Source organism: Mastigoproctus giganteus, chromosome 12, assembly GCF_048544385.1.
Source record: "Mastigoproctus giganteus isolate SK-2022 chromosome 12, ASM4854438v1, whole genome shotgun sequence".
Classification (NCBI taxonomy): Eukaryota; Metazoa; Arthropoda; class Arachnida; order Uropygi; family Thelyphonidae; genus Mastigoproctus; species Mastigoproctus giganteus.
Genome location: NC_143586.1, coordinates 116,513,883 through 116,532,230, shown reverse-complemented (window position 1 = coordinate 116,532,230; position 18,348 = coordinate 116,513,883). Strand labels below are relative to the sequence as shown.

General features: G+C 38.6%; 1 protein-coding gene across 1 annotated transcript in view; it reads right to left on the bottom strand.

The window, feature by feature from the left end:
• LOC150077356 (xylosyl- and glucuronyltransferase LARGE1-like) overlaps positions 1 to 18,348 on the bottom strand; it is a 1,505,345-nt gene that overhangs the window by 347,666 nt on the left and 1,139,331 nt on the right. Inside the window, exon 16 of the mRNA XM_090385866.1 lies at positions 5,772 to 5,930. Within this exon, the coding sequence (XP_090241992.1) occupies positions 5,772 to 5,930 (159 nt within the window). The remainder of the gene's footprint in view (positions 1 to 5,771; positions 5,931 to 18,348) is intronic.

Genomic DNA, 18,348 nt, shown 5'->3' with positions numbered 1-18,348 from the left:
CTTAGCCATAATTATGAGAGCTTCGTTGGACTCAGGAGAGGTACCCATAGACTGGAAATGTGCAAATGTGACCCCAATTCACAAAGGAGGATCAAAGGCTGACACAAGTAATTATAGACCTGTGAGCTTAACTTCTGTTCCAGGAAAATTAATGGAGGCACTGGTTAAAGAAGCACTGCAGGATCATTTAGACAAGACTTCAGTTATAGCTCAGACACAGCATGGTTTTGTTAAGGGAGAGTCTTGCCTGACCAATTTGATTGGATATTATGATGCAGTCACAAAAGAACTGGATGCAGGGAATAGCTTTGATATTATATACTTGGATCTTAGAAAGGCTTTTGATACTGTTGCACATGGAAGACTGCTACACAAATTGGAGCAGTGTGACATTGGAGGCAAATTGCTGCTATGGATAAAGGGGTGGTTGAGGGGGAGAAGACAGAGAGTGGTAATCAATGGACACTGCTCATCGTGGACTAATGTTATTAGTGGAGTCCCTCAGGGCTCAGTGTTGGGTCCATTATTGTTTTCTGTATTTATAAATGATATTGTTGATGGTATAGCAAGCTTAATGTCCAAGTTTGCAGATGATACAAAGGTTGGCAGGGTTGTCAAAGACACTACTGACACTATGCTGCTGCAACAGGATCTGGAAAGGTTGACCAGATGGGCTGAGAGGTGGCAAATGAAGTTTAACATTGACAAATGTAAAGTACTACACATGGGAAACAGCAACCCCAGAGCAACGTATCAACTCTGTGGTACTACACTGACAGTGGTAGAGAATGAAAGGGACTTGGGGGTGGTTGTGCAGGCAGATATGAAGTTCTCTGAGCAGTGCAGACGGTCTGCAAGAGTAGCTCATGGAGTATTGTCAATGATATACAGGAATTTTTCCAGCAGGGATAAGGAGGTGATTATTCCCTTTTATAAGGCAATGGTCAGGCCACACCTAGAGTACTGTATACAGGTCTGGAGGCCTCATTTCAAGAAGGATGTAGAGCTGCTGGAACGAGTACAGAGAAGGGCAACAAGATTAGTGAATGGAACAAAGGGGTGCTCTTACGAAGAAAGGCTTAAGTTTTGCAAATTACAGTGTCTGGACACTAGGCACCAGCGAGGTGATTTGATAGAGGTGTATAAAGCCTTGAATGGTTTGAGCATGCTCAATGCTGATGGGATTCTTCCTCTAGCTCAGAATAATCACCTGAGAGGGCATAAATTCAAATTGAGGAAAGACAGATGTAGGATAGACGTGCGGAAATTTGCCTTTAGCCAGCAGGTGGTTGGTTGGTGGAACAGACTTCCATCCCTTGTAGTGGAGGTTGATAGCCTAAATAAGTTTAAGGCTCAGCTGGACAGGTATTTTGAACGAACAGAGGGGTGAAATGGAAGTGGGTTTTTTTTTTTTTTTTTTTGGCTGATGCTGCATAAGCTTGCTTTCTTGCATCAAATGCCTCTACTAATGCTAATGCTAATGAAGCATCAGCCAAAAAAAAATAAATAAATAAAATAAATAAAAAATAACCACTTCCACTTCACCCCTCTGTTCGTTCGAAATACCTGTCCAGCTGAGCCTTAAACGTATTTAGGCTATCAACTTCCACAATAAGGGATGGAAGTCTGTTTTACCAACCAACCACCCGCTGGCTAAAGGCAAATTTCCACACGTCTATCCTACATCTGTCTTTCCTCAATTTGAATTTATGCCCTCTCAAGTGATTATTCTGAGCAAGAGGAAGAATCCCATCAGCATTGAGCATGCTCAAACCATTCAACGCTTTGTACACCTCTATCAGATCACCTCCCTGGTGCCTAGTCTCCAGACATTGTAATTTGCAAAACTTAAGCCTTTCTTCGTAAGAGCACCCCTTTGTTCCATTCACTAATCTTGTTGCCCTTCTCTGTACTCGTTCCAGCAGCTCTACATCCTTCTTGAAGTGAGGCCTCCAGGCCTGTATACAGTACTCTAGGTGTGGCCTGACCATTACCTTATACAAGGGAATAATCACCTCCTTATCCCTGCTAGAAAAATTCCTATATATCATTGACAATACACCATGAACTACTCTTGCAGCCCGTCTGCACTGATCAGAGAACTTCATATCTGCCTGCACAACCACCCCCAGGTCCCTTTCATTCTCTACCATTGTCAGTGTAGTACCACAGAGTTGATACGTTGCTCTGAGGTTGCTGTTTCCCATATGTAGTACTTTACATTTGTCAATGTTAAACTTCATTTGCCACCTCTCAGCCCATCTGCTCAACCTTTCCAGATCCTGTTGCAGCAACATAGTGTCAGTAGTGTCCTTGACAACCCTGCCAACCTTCGTATCGTCTGCAAACTTGGACATTAAGCTTGATATACCATCATCAATATCATTTATAAATACCGATATTGATGATGGTATATCAAGCTTAATGTCCAAGTTTGCAGACGATACGAAGGTTGGCAGGGTTGTCAAGGACACTACTGACACTATGTTGCTGCAACAGGATCTGGAAAGGTTGAGCAGATGGGCTGAGAGGTGGCAAATGAAGTTTAACATTCACAAATGTAAAGTACTACATATGGGAAACAGCAACCCCAGAGCAACGTATCAGCTCTGTGGTACTACACTGACAGTGGTAGAGAATGAAAGGGACCTGGGGGTGGTTGTGCAGGCAGATATGAAGTGCTCTGAGCAGTGCAGACGGGCTGCAAGAGTAGCTCATGGTGTATTGTCAATACACCTATATCAGTTCACCTCGCTGGTGCCTAGTCTCCAGACAGTGTAATTTGCAAAACTTAAGCCTTTCTTCGTAAGAGCACCCTCAAGGTATTCTTCATACAATCTTCCCTATCATATCTGGGCAGAACTGCAGACAGATGGGTATTTTGTCCTATTTCACAATTTACAACATGAATTTACCATGAACAAATCATCAGTTTGTGTATACTTTACGTAATTAGTTCTCGTATAGTTTTCAGGAAAGCTTTTGATACTGTTGCACATGGAAGACTATTGTACAAATAAGAGCAGTATGGTATTAAGGGTAAGTTGCTACAATGGATAAAAGGGTGGTTGGGTGAGAGAAGACAGAGAGTGGTAATCAGTGGACTCTGCTCTTTGTGGACTAATGTTATTAGTGGAGACCCCCAGGGTTCAGTGCTGGGCCCATTGTTGTTTTGTGTATGTGATATTAGGCTTAATGTCGAAGTTTGCAGATGATACAAAGGTTGGCAGGGTTGTTAAGGACACTACTGATGCTATGCTGGTACAACAGGATCTGGAAAGGTTGAGCAGATGGGCTGAGCAGTGGCAACTGAAGTTTAACATTGACAAATGCAAAGTACTGCATATGAGTAGAAGTAACCCCAGAGAAACATACCAACCATGTGGTATTACACTTAGAGTGGTAGAAAATGAAAAAGATCTGGTAGTAATTGTGCAGTCAGATATGATGTTTTCTGAGCAATGCAGACAGGCTGCCAGGCTGCCATGATTTGCTCTGGCAGCCTGTCTGCATTGTTTTCTGAGCAATGCAGACAGGTTGCCATAGCAAGTCATGGAATATTGTGAATGATATACAGGAATTTTGCCAGTAGGGAAAATAGGGTGATTATCCCTTTATATAAGGCAATGGTTAGGCTGCACCTTGAGTACTGCATACAGGTCTGGAGGCCTCATTTTAAGAAGGATGTAGAGTTGCTTGAGCATGTACAGAGAAGGGCAACAAGATTGGCAAGGGGAATGAAGGGGTCCTTTTACCAAGAAAGGCTTAAGCTCTGCAAATTGCAGTGGCTGGAGAATAGGCACTTGCAAGGTGATCTGCTTGAGGTGTATAAGTCCTTGAATAGGATATGTATGCTGAATTCTGGTGGGATTCTTCCACTTGCTCAGATTATGAACCTGGGAAGGCATAAATTCAAATTGAGGAAAGATAGTTGTAGAATAGATGTGTGGAAATTTGCCTTTAGCCAGTGGGTAGTTGATGGCTGGAACAGATTTCCTTCTCTTGTTGTGGAAGTTGATAGCTTAAATAAATTCAAGGAGGAACTGGACAAACGTTTAGAGCGAATGGATGTGTGAAATTGTTTTTTTTTTGGCTGATGCTACATAAGCTCATACACTTGCTTTCTTGCATCACATGCCTCCATTACTACTACTATAGGGTTAACATAACATGCAGCACTCAGTACCCTCAATCCTCTCATAAGCAAGCTTGCTGCATGTGGATGGGGGGGGGGGGTGCCACCACAAAGGGAATATGAATGTGTTTACATGGCCAAATAGGCCAAAAAAAAAAAAAAAAAAAAAAAAAAAAAAAAAGATGGAAGATAGGCCAAAAAAAATTGATGAAAACCAGTTCGTGAAGAACTGGTTTTCATAAATATGTCATTGCTCCAGTTTCCCTAAAAGGGAACTGGAGCGATGATCGTGTAAAACATTACAGGTGCCAACAGGAGAGTCTGTACGTGTTTTCTCAGTCCATAGCAATATGCTATGGGTTTTCATGACAGAGCCACTGCTCCTAAGCCCACATCACACCAATGAGGAATTTGGAATGGTGCTTAGTTGACTGTTCCTAGACCATGGTTATGGTGAAAACAGCTCCTATGGAGCAATGAGTCATGTTAAACCTTCAGGTCAGATAGTTGATCAAAGGTATGGAGAATAGTTACAGTAACTTGAAGGGTGGCTACAGCAGTTATTGTGCCCATAACAAAGTTCAAGGAGGTGGAGGGAGCCCACTGTATGATGCTCCCTCTCATAGTTCAGACTTACATCACCAGCTGTGGCACTAAAAAAAAATGAATAAATTATGCTGTCTTGGATAATTCCACTGTGCCCACACACAGGCAGTTCTATGGAAATGGGGCCCTCTGTGGTTCAACATGAAAATGCTCTATCCTATACAGTAAGCAGTGTAAAAATTTTACTTGAGGAAAACTAGTATCAAGAGCTCTCCTGGCAGGCCCAGCTCTAAATAGACTTAAACAACTATAGGATAAACTGCAATGGATCTGAATGTCTCCACTGAAGAAGAGCACAATGAAGGAGGAATGGACACAAATTTCTGCTGCCTGCTACAAGGAACTGGTTAAAGGTGTTTCATGATAGACTGATGTGATTATTGGGCATCATATGCCAACTTTTAGAAGTTATTGTGCTATGGATTCCGCTCAAAATTAATATGCCTTATTAATTTTTTAAATTAAATTTTGTCTTTTTTCCAAATGTGATGATGTCCAAAAACTCATGGTAGTGTAGTGCACATTCTGATAACCTAGCAGTATTTGCATGAGTAAAGTCATTTAAAAACTGCACGTGAGTGATTAATTCATTACTTTTAAATGATTAAAAGTAATGAAAACATTTGTAATGAAAACAAGATTAATGACAAAGATATGCTACAATAAAATAAAAGGGCATATTTTTTGCAGCTACTTTTGAGGCTACTTGTTAGTCTTCTGCATATCAAAAAAAAAATATCTGGAGTGCTATGAAATATGTATGGAGAATGAAAAATATTTTTAAATGAGTACTAAAAGAAACAGCATGAAACATAAGAAAGTTTTAGAAGAGGTTATTCAAAGTATAAATCATTCAGAAAATAGTCACATTTATAACTAAACAAGTGAGTTATGACAAAAGTCTATATACCTATGTTAGATTAACTGACTACATATCTGAACAAATACTAAATCCCATAATCAAATTGTAAAGCAGAAAACATTAAAATCTGTAATCAAATTAAGAGTGAGTCAGGGAACATATACTTACTGCTTCCTGCATATGTGTTGACTTGCTGTTATTGCATCCTATTAATTCTCTTCGTAATAAATTTCCATCATATTCTAGGAATGTTAAGTACAAGTTTCTGAAGAATTCTACGTGCTTATTTTTCACCTTAAGTTTTTTTGGAGAATTCCAGTGGATGACCTGCAATTTTAAAAATTATAAACTTTGTAGATATTTAGTATACAAGTAAAGCACTCTTGCATTATTAATAACATATAAATATATGGGCATGTACACACTGCCCATATATTTACTGCTATAAAATACTATTATGGAGTTTTTGTAATAACAACTGTAAATGATAGAAAATACTGTTTCTAAAAATTTAAGAAATTATTTAATGAAAAATATTAATAAACAAAATTTAGCAATACAATTTCAAATGGCTATCCTTAGCCTTTATGCAATCCTTCCATCACTAGACACACAATAATATTTTGCAATATTATTGCAAAATGCAAATGACCAATGCAGTACACTGATGTGCTATGGATGCCGCTCAAAATTAATATGCCTTATTAATTTTTTAAATTAAATTTTGTCTTTTTTCCAAATGTGATGATGTCCAAAAACTCATGGTAGTGTAAGGCACATTCTGATAACCTAGCAGTAGCACTACGGAGGCACCTCATCATAAATCATGATGCCCTCGTAGCCAGGTGGGAAGGAGCAGCAGTGCATAGCACATGCTTCTTGATTAGACTGCGGTTCCAGCTTGTCACCACCAAATATAGAGGATGCGGAAAGGTCAGGGAATGACCACCACATATCCGGGAGCAATATGGCCTTAGTTGCTAATGCTCCAAATAACAAACAAACAAACAACAACAAACTGACTGATGCTAATGATGCTTAGGCTTTTAGCATTAGGACGCCTTTTGCAAACTGCTGATTTCAATGCTGACAATTAGAGTACAGTCAGCATTACACAAGCAGGTTTAGGGTGGTGTTCCCAGAAGACTATTCTGAAGACATGATGAAATCTAGGACATGTTAAAATTAAAATATTACATAATCATAATACTGCATAATCTTTCTATAGTATTTGAAGATGTACTTTACTACCAGTAGACCTGTATAGCATTAAGTTTCTGAAATCCAGCAAAAGGCTGAGTACTAGTGCTTACAGATTTATCAAATTCTATTGTAGGTCCCACACAGCTAAGTTTCACACTGATTTTAAATATAATTTCAGCATTAATCTTTATTAATACTGTAGTTCTTTCAATACTTAGTAATTAACACTGTAGTTCTTTAGTTCATATATCACAGAAGTTTAAGTATCTCACACCACGAAGTTTTATTTATTACTTACCAATTAGGTAGCAATAAATACAAATAAGTAAAATAAATTTTCTGTTTATATTCTGGAATAACTAAATCATAGTCAGAAGTTCAACTACTACAATTTTCAGGCATTTTTTTTTTTTCATATTTTGTGGTATCACATCATTCAAATATACAATCCACCTGTTCTCCATCATAAATTTACTTATTACTTCAATTTACACTTCCGTTCACTCTGTGTTTTGTACACATTCTCATTACTCACAGCAAATATATTTAATTGCAATATGATATCATTCAAACACACAACGTACCTGTTCTCCCACATCATTAGTTTGCTTATTACTCATTTTCTACTTCTCCTTCATTTTGTACAAAACACAGCAGTCTCTCTGGGTTTTGTACACAGGCAGATTACCCACATCAAAGATATTTAATTGCAATATAATATCATTCAAATATACAATGTACCCGTTCTCCCACATCAAGGTTGCTTATTACTCATTTTACAACTACCCTTCATTGTGTATAAATCCCGGTAGTCTCTTTGGGTTTTTGTACACAGGATGATTATCCACAGTAAAGATATTCAATTACAATTTCTCCTTCACAGAGATAAGAAATGCTTGTCACTCTGATATATAAAATTCATTCTCACATTCTTTCCTTCCATTTTGAATTTACTAAGCCCTACAGTTAATGGTAAATTTCTGCATTGGCGAGCACCAAAGGTGATATATGCAATTATCAAACTTGTCCACTTCTATGCATATATAGAGATTTCCAATTGCAGGCATTCATAAATCATGATGTTAAAAAAAGCTCTGTTTCTGTGATGCTGTTAATTTTAATTTCTTTATAAGCGATAAGATTAAACATCTCTTCTCGCTTATAAAGAAAGAATGTATCTGTAGAACTAATATAATTAACCTCAATATAGTTCTGGGTGACATTCCCATTTGCCTAGACATCACCTTTAGAACATAATTATTAGTGATTCTTTATCACACAAGGAATACAATATACTACTGTTTATATTCTCATTCACTTTTGCACACACACAAACACACAAAAGAGAAAGAACAAAAGTCATTTATTTATAGTTTAGCATTAGTATAGAGGCATATGATGCAAGAAAGCAAGCTTAATACAGTATCAGCCAAAAAAAAAAAAAAATACCCTTCCCATTTCACCAATCCATTCGCTCCAAACATTTGTCCAGTTCGTTCTTGAATTTATTTAAGCTATCAACTTCCACAATGTAAGTTTGTTCAGCAATCAACCACCCACTGACTAAAGACAAATTTCTGCACATCTATTCTACAACAGCCTTTCCTCAAATTGAATTTATGTCCTCTCAGGCGTTTAATCTGGGCAAGAGGAAGAATCCCATCAGCACTGAGCTTGCTCAAACCATTCAAAACATTATAAACTTCAGTCAAATCATCTTGCAGGTAACAAGTCTCTAGAAGCTACAATTTGCAGAACTTAAGCTTTTCTTCGTAAGAGCAACCCTTCGTTCACCAACCAATTTGATTGCCCTTCTCTGTACTTGTTCCAGCAGCTCTACACCCTTCCTAAAATAAGACCTTGAGACCAGTATGCAGTACTCAAGGTTTGGTCTGTCCATTGCCTTATACAAAGGGATAATCACATCCATGCTAGAAAAATTCCTGTATATCATTAACAAGACCCCATGATCTGCTCTGCAGCCTGTTTGCATTGCTTAGAAAACTTCATATCTGACTGCACAATTATCCCAAGATCTTTTTCATTCTCTGCTACCCTGAGTGTTGTACCAGACAGTTGATATGTCACTCGTGGCTTAGTGATACCCATATGCAGTACTTTGGTTTTGTCAATGTTAAACTTCAGTTGCGACCTCTCAACTCACCTCCCTAAATTTACTAGATCCTGCTGTCGAAGTGTACTGTCATTACTGTTATTAATAACAGTAATGCCAACCTTCATATTGTCTGCAAAATAGGACATTAAGCCTGATACACCTTCTTCAATATTATTGATAAATATAGAAAACAACAATGAGCTGAAACTGAACCATGGGTGATACCACATATAACATTAGTCCACGAAGAGCAGTATCCTTTGATTACCACTCTCTGTCTTCTCCTACTCAACTATCCTTTAATCCATAGCTGCAACTTGTCCTTAATGCCATACTGCAGTATCAATTAATTCCACTTATTAGACCAAGATCTAATAACCATAATATATCAATACTGCTCCAATTTGTACAGTAGCTTTCCATGTGCCACAGTATCAAAAGTTTTCCTGAAATCCAAGTATATAATATCAAAATAATTTTTTTATCCAGTTCCTTTGTGCTCTCATTGTAGTATCCAATCAAATTGGTCAGGTAAGATTTCCCCTTAACAAATCCATGCTGTGTCTTAACTATAACTGCAGCCTTGTCTAGATGATCCTGAATTGCTTCTTTAACCAGTGACTCCATTACTTTCCCCGGAACAGAAGTTAAATCAACAGGTATATAATTACTTGTGTCACCCTTTGATCTCCCACTTTGTGAATTTGCACATCTCCCGTCCATGGAGACCTCCCCCAAATCTAAGGAAGTTCTCGTAATTATGGCTAAGAGTTTGCTTACTTCTCTTACTGCCTCCTTCGATATAACCGGATATATTCCATCCACCTCAGGTGCCTTTTTTAATTTAACTTCAAGAATTTCTGCTCCACTTTGCTCTCAGTTATTAGAAAATCATTTAGTGCCCTGTTAGAGTTTGATAAGCTTCCGGCCTCCACTTCCCTGTAGAATTCGTCATGTGTGAATGTAGATGCAAACTACTCATTCAGTTTGTCAGCTACCTGAGCATAATCGTCAACAGTTGAACCATTGCTATCAAGTGGCCCAATCTGATTCATACTATTCCTTCTAGAGTTTACATAAGTAAAGAAGACTTTGCTATTTTTATTTGCATTCTTTGCCAAAGATTTCTGGTAATCTGCCATTGCTACCATATGTCCCTAATAATGCCATTGCTAAAGTGCTATTTATATTTGCTTTGAAATGCACATCTATTTCTGCATCCTTTTCTATGGACTGCACATGTTTTTATGCTAATTTGTTTCAGTTTCCAGTGGTTCTCACCAGTTGAAACTAATTTAAATTAGTTTCTACTGGTTTTAGCTTCCCACTCCACATAAAAACATAAAACATCACAGCATGTCTAACACACATTTTACAGATTTCTATTCTGTAAAATTTCTTTTACAAAATAGAAATTTCATTCTGTAAAAGTCATACCATGTGATATTTTGTTTCCCATGTTCCATGTATTTTGTACAACAAAGACTATTAAACCTAATAGCTAATTTGTTAGTTAATCAGAGATGAAAGAAAAAGAAAAAAAAAAAAAAAAGTCTGCCCAGACAAAATAGAAGGAAGTACACGATGAGAGCCTTGTCAATCAATTCGGCCCTCGAGAGATTGTGCATGCTCACCGCATAGAATTTTTTTTCAGTGTGGTCTGTGCTTGCTAACAGGAAAGACTGCTTCTACAGGAATGGGATACACTTAATTAGAAAGGGTGCAAAAATATTTGCTGATGCTACTGAGGCAGTGTTAGGTGTGTCGGGAAACTGCTCGATTGGGGGGGGGGGGATTCACAGACTAAAAGATTAACAGTTGCTGCAGGCAGAGGTGAAAGTGATTCTAGCACTGCTTCTATTATAATGAGCAGCAGCAGCCTAAAGAGCAATTTGCCAGGTACTTCAAGAGCTGCTGGTAGTCATCATGGACCAAGTAAATAGATGGGCAGTGTTAAGGTAACTAAGAGTAAGAACAAGTGCGTGTATACTTGCATGTACACTACTGATACAAGTATAGTAAATAAAACTAATGAATTTGAAGTGCTGATCATGACATCAAAGGCAGATATTGTTGGGATATCAGAGACATGGTGTCACACAGATATAATATAATATAATATAAGCAGTACAGAATTGGAATGCGGGGAGTACAATGTGTACAGAAAGAACAGACAGGGTAGGAAGGGAAGAGGAGTTATGCGGTTAGTTAATAAAACACATAAAATCTAAGGAAGTACATTCAGTTGATGTGGGTGGACAGTGCCATGTTGAATATGTTTGGTGTGACATAAGCACTGGGAAAGGGAAAATGAGAGTAGGAGTATGTTATAGGCTAAATGACTCTGATGAGTACAATGGTACAAAGAACAGTGTGCAGAGAAATAGAATGGGCCAGTAAATCAGAATGCCTTGTAATGGGGGATTTTAACTTTCCAGATATTGACTGGAACGTGTTGGTTGGTCACTCGGATGCCAGCAAGACTTTTGTGGATTTATTGGGGGACTGTTTTCTACAGCAACATGTTCAAGGGGCAACCAGAGGGAGTAATACCCGTGATCTGATTATCAGCAGTTATTATTCATGCATTAAGAATTTGGAGATAAAGGAACCTCTAGGTGACAGTGATCACAGTGAACTGATGCGGGATATAATTAAATATGTAACTGCCATCAAGGGTAAAGGGAAGGGTTTTCGTTTTCGTAAAGGTGTCTACAGTGGTCTCAGACAGTTTTTAAATTCTATACAGTGGGATCAACTGATGATGTTACCAACAGTGAATTCTAAATGTGAAGCCTTCAGGGACTTAATCTTAAGATGCTACTAGGCTTTTTATACAAACTAAGGAATATTGTTCAAGGTTCAGGCCTAAATGGATGTCGGATGAATTAATGAGGCTCATGGCAGACAAGAAAAATGCATGGGATGCATATAAATTATCAGTTGACATAGAAGCCTATGGCAGAAATAAGCTAGTCTGTAATCATGTCACAAAGGAAGTTAGGGAAAGGCAGATTACTAGAAATCTTTGACAAAGGATGCAAAGAAAACAGCAAAGATTTCTTTACTTATGTAAACTCTAGAAGAAAGGGGATGAATTAGATGGTCCACTTAACATAGATGGTTCGACTATTGATGATCCTGCTCAAGTACCTGATAAACCGAATGAGTATTTTGCATCTACATTCACACCAGATGAGTTATTCAAGGAGGGAAATGTCAGAAGTTTATCAAAGTCTAACAGGGAACTAACTGATTTTGTAATAACTGAGAGCAAAGTGAAGTAGAAATTGTTGAAGTTAAACATAAAAAAGGCACCTGGGGCAAATGGGATCTATACAGTTATAATGTAGGAGGCAGCAAGGGAAGTAAGAAAACCCTTAGCCATAATTATGAGAGCATCCTTAGAGTCAGGGGAGCTTAAAGGCAGCTTAAGAGATATTGGTCTACGGGGGTTGATTGGATCATTCCCAGGCTTTAGGAATGCCAAATCAGTAGAGTGATGCCAAGAAGCTGAAAAAACATTTTCTAAATATATGATTATAAAAAACCAGGAGCAGGTGCAAAGCTTTGTCATTGAGATGTTGTAGCATGCCTAATAAATCCCATCTGGCCCGGCAGCACCAGTGTGGGTTGTTCTAATGGCATTCAAAAGTTCAGAGTATTGTGGAGATTTGTCATATGGAAGAAGGTGGGCAGTTTGACAGTTAATAGCATGCTTTGCTCTAATGTTTTTAATTCATTGGAATGATACAGTATAGGCTGATGCTGCTAAAGGTTTCAGCAAAAGTATTGCCTAAAGCATTAGCAATATCTATAGGACTGGATAAGATATGGTAGAAAACTTACCAGATAACTGTCTAATTTTTTTCCATATTATTTTGAGATCCGTTTCTGTTAAAGCTCGATACAAAACGGGTTCAGGATTCTTTCTTGGCTTGCCTTTGTATGAAACGTGATTTTGCCTTTAACCTCTTATAATTAATGAGGTTGGAGATTGCCGAAATAAATTCCAGGCTTTAATTTTTGCATTCTTTGCTTTTGTGCATTCCTCATTCCAACAGCACTTATAATGCTTTTAACCCGGGGGATTTGATAATGGTATTTTGTGCTTGGCCACTTTTTGGAGATGCAACGTGATGTAATCTGTTATATTATCAATATTCTGGAGGTGAATTTTTTCCTCATCAAGAGAGATTGATGAATGAAATTTCACCCAGTCTGCTCAAACAAATTTACATTTCCTGCAGACTTTGGCTGAAGGAGGCTTTGATATTAAAAAATTGCATATGATTGGAAAGTGGTCACTGCCCATTGGATGAGGTGGTGCTACAGTCATGGAGTGAATGGACACATCAGCAAGAAGCTCCGCTTGATGTAAACGATGGACAGTGACTAACGGGGGCAGTGAGGATTTCTTGGATTTTCCGGCTTTAAAAACCATCTATCTTAAATTCTTCATGTTGCATACCGATGAAAACCACTAGTATTATTCAGGTAAGCTTGTTAGTTATAGTTGTTTTTAGCTATTGTTGGTTTTTGAATGCATTTATGTGCAGCACGTTTGTTACAGCATTAGAGATAGCAATCCTACTACTGCAGATTGTGATATTGTAATGCCTCAAAATTTAAAAATTGGGATAAATTTGTTGATCAAAATAGCTGGATACATGTTATTTGTCAATGGAAATATTAATTTCAGCTTGGATTAAACATATACTTGCGTATAGGAGTACCTTTCTTTGTGTGTGACCATTTTCCCTCCAAAACGGAGAAACATTGCATCTTGGGTTTTAGTAGGCTTACGACTGTAAAATATACCTTAAATTACTCTCCTGGATAAAAGAAACATTATAATGACACCAAAATGACTGGCAAAGACAAAAACTAAATACATAATAACTAAATACAACAAGACTAAGGAAATATGGAAGGCAAAAGAAACAGGCATAATCATTATAAAGGTTAGATTTGATTTGATTTGGTAGTTGTTGGCGCATCGGCTTCTGTGGCCATATTGCACCTTCCAAGGTTTTTGCAGTACTTTGATCCAAGTCCGAGGCGGGAATCGAACCCGCGACCTTTGGGTTGCCGGGCAGGTACTTTACCCACTCGGCTAGCCCGGTCGGCTATAAAGGTTAGGCCTGACTTTTCATTCAAATCCAGTGATGCACTCAGGCATACTGTCAAGAAAAAAATTAAAACCTCATTTGAGAGAAATAAAAGTGAATAATAAAAGATAATGGAGTTTTAATTGAAGTAACAAATAAAGAGGATGTTAAAAAGATTGAAACCAACCCAGAGGCAGTAAAATTGGGACTGCAAACAGAAAAGTCAAGGGGCAGGAACCCCAACATTATTATATGGGCACAAAAGGTGATATAGTTGTACACGTTGGCACTAATGATATTAAGAGTAGGAGACTGGTAGAAATACTTAACAAGTACAGATCACTGTTGAAAAAAAGCCATGAATTAGGGTTGAATTTGAAATTGTCTGCAATTCTGCCCAGACACGATAGGAGGGAGTATATGTGAGAGCCTTGTCGATCAATTCAGCCCTGGAGAGATTGGGCAAGGCTCAAGGGGTAGAATTTTTTTCAGCCTGGTCTGAACTTGTTAACAGGAGAGACTGATTACACAGGGAGGGGATACACTTAAATAGAAAGGGTGCAAGAATATTTGCTGATGGTATTGAGGCAGTGTTAGGTGGGTTGGAAAACTGCAAGCTTGGGGGAATACATGAACTAATAGATTAGTAGCGGCCACTAGCCGAGGTGAAAGTGATTCTTGCACTGCTTCTATTGAAATGATGAGCAGCCTGGAAAACAAGATGCAGGGAGTTAGGGTAGCTAAGAATAGGAACAGGTGCATGTATACTTGTGTGTACACCAATGGTAGGAGTTTGGTAAATCAATTTGATGCATTTGAGGTATTGCTCAAAACATCAAAAGCAGATATTGTTGGGATATCAGACACACAGTCTCACAAAGTTATAAGGAAGGCAGAACTGGAATTTGTGGAGTACAATGTGTACAGAAAGGACAGACAGGATAGGAAGGGAGGAGGGGTTATGCTATTAGTTAACAAACACATAAAATCCAACGAAGTGAAGCCAGTCAACATCACTGAACAGTTGCAGTGTCGAGTCAGTTTGGTGTGGCATAAGCATTGGGAGATCAAAATTGAGAGTAGGAGTGTGCTATAGGCCTAACGACTCTGATGAGTATAATAAGAAACTATACAGGGAAATAGAGTGGGCCAGTAAATCAGAGAGTCTTGTAATGGAGGATTTCAATTTTGTAGATATTGACTGGAATTTGGGAGTTGGTCACTCACACACTAGCAAGGCTTTTGTGGATTTATTGGCTGATTCTTTTCTACATCAACATGTTTGGGAGGCACCTAGAGGGAGTAATACTCTTGATCTGATTATCAGTAGTGATTCTTCATGCATTAAGAATCTGCAGATAAAGGAACTACTAGGTGGCAGTGATCACGGTGTGCTGAAGTGGGATTTACTCAAAGAGGTAACTACCATCAGGGGGTAAAGGGAAGGGTTTTTGCTTTTGTAGAGGCAACTACAATGGTCTGAGACAGTATTGGAGGCTTGAAGTGGAGGAACCCATTTTAGTCTCTAGAGCTAAGTTCCGGTCAACCCTTACCTATCTCTTCATTCATGCAGATGATTGATGACTTTTGAGGTTATGATGAACGTCGTGGCGAGATCCAATATTCCTCACATTTCGAGGGTACAGCTCTAAAACGGTGTTCACAGGCCGGCCGCTAGTTAGTACACCGGACTGAACCTATTGGTAACTCTCTAGGAGGCTTCTGGAACAGCTAGTGTATAACCTTGCTAACTCTACTCTGCCAGATAGTGACTGGAGGGAGTCCAAGTAGTGTGTATGCGGGGAGCATTGTCGAGGCCATGTTATGTCAAGGATCTGGGTATATTCTTACCACGTGTATGCCATATCCAAAAATTTCATTACTTCATACAGCATGCCCCACCCACTTTTTCTTACTATTGAATACACCATTAATTGTCAAACTAATAGAGCACACTTATCTGCGAAAAGATCTAAACCTCCCAAGAACTTCCTAATTCATTTCACAAATATACGTGGTCTCAATTCTAATCTCAACGATGTCCATTTCCACTTGCAGACTGCCAAACCCCATGTACTTTTTCTGACAGAATCTCAGTTATCGGTTGATTCAACTACTGCTCATCTCAGATGCCCAAATTATTCGCTGTATGATTCCTTTCGCCCCAAAGGTGGTTACTTGTGCATATGTCCGTTCTGATATTCCCTGTCAGAGACTTGGCAATTTGGAATCTCCTCTCTTTGATCTTCTCTGGCTTAAAACCTCTCTCTCTACCTCATTGTATCAAATTCATCTGTTGTCTCTACCATTCTCCCAACTCCACTAATCACTTGGAGCTCTTTGACTTCCTCTCTTTGCAACTTGACTTTCTCCAGTCCAAATTTCCTAACAGCGAGGTAATTTTCCTTGGTGATTTTAATGTTCACAACTCCAGCTGGCTTCCGTTTTCTAGTCACACCGACCCAGCAGGTTGAGATGCTGAGGCTTTTGCAATTACTAATGACCTAGCACAGATTGTTCATTTACCTACAAGAATACTGGACAATCCTAATCATACAGCCAATACACTTGATCTTTTACTCACAAACAACCCTTCTAAGTATATCGAAGTGAGAGGTCCTTTAGGCACTTCAGATCACAACTTGGTGATTGTCTCTTCTCCAATGGAACCTTTATCTCATGGCTATTCCCAACCTCGTGTTGTTTGGCATTACAAGAATGCAAAATGGGATGACCTGCGAGACTTCTTTTCTTCTTTTCCTTGGTCGGATTACTGTTTCAAAACTTCTGATGTCAACGTTTGCTCAGATCGTGTCAGTGAAATTATTTTAGCAGGAATGGAATCCTTTATCCCACACTCCACTTTAAAATCTCATCCTTTATTTAAACCTTGGTTTTCCAATAAATGTGCTAAGGCTGTTCAAGAGAAGAATGTTGCATATCGTAATTGGCTTGTTTCTAATTCTTCAGTTTCCAAAGCTCTACACCAAAGCTCGCAACAATTGTAAAGCAGTTATTAATCAGTCCAAACTAGAGTTTTAACAAGTAGAAAACTTGATTCTTGCCCTAATGGTAGCTGATCATTCTGGTCTCTTGTGAAAGCTATTGGCCGCAACTTTTGCCCATCTCTGCTCCCACCTCTTTCCAAACAAGATGGTTCTGTTGTCACTTCAGCCAAGGATAAAGCTGACCTGCTAGCATCCCATTTTTCTTCCAACTCATGTATTAATGATCTTGGTAAAACACCTCCCACCATTCCCAACACTCTCCTTTCAATGCCTCCTGTAGTCTTCTGACAAAAGGATATCAGAAGGATTTTGATGAATCTTGATGCTAAGAATGCTCCAGGTCCTGAAGGTATTTCTCCACTTGTTCTCAAAACCTGTGGTCCTGAAATTACTCCTATTCTTTGCTGCCTTTTTTCACTTTCTTATTCCAAATGTGTTTTTCCTTCTGCTTGGAAATTTGCGCATATCGAGCCAGTTCCTAAAAAGGGTGACAAATCCCTCCCATCCAATTATCGTCCCATTGCAATTACTTCTACTCTTTCTAAAGTAATGGAGAAATCAATTAACCGCCAACTCTTAAACTACATAGAAACCTCCCGTCTGATCAACGATCACCAGTATGGATTCCGTCAGCGTCGATCCACTGGTGATATTCTGGCTTATGTTACACATTTATGGACCAATTCAATGCAATGGTTCGGTGAAACACCAGTAGTTGCTCTTGACAAGGAAAACAAAGAGTCTTTGTTTTCCTTGATTTCCATAGACCAGTCATAAATTCAGGGATTTCCTGTTCAGAAATGCTTTTAATGTCATAAATATGATGATACTGAAGTCAGAATTCCCCTGTCTGTGGTCACTGGCCACAATTACAAGAACTGCCAAAATGTGCTACCTGTAAGGCAGCATGGCTGACTGACTATGCACAAAGTATCAGGGATGATAAATGCCCCTGATATAAAAAAAATGGTAAAACTTATACAACCTAGAACCAGCCATGGGCCAGATCGAAAACATAAATGTGACTAGAGCTCTAAATTGCATCCAACTGAATGTTCAAAGAGCAAGAGCTCGGTGAGCTCTTGCTCTTTGTTGTAGATTTGTTGTAGAACCAATTTGAGGATTGGTTTAGATCTGAAAATAATATGGATACAGGAACTCCACGACTTACGTAATACTCGACTTAACGGTATTCGACTTTATGTAAGTTTTTGCCCGCCGTGCAAACTTAAGAAAATCGTGGAAATGTATTTTGTATCCCATAGGAATAAATGGAGGTATCATGAAAATACTGTAATGTGAACCCA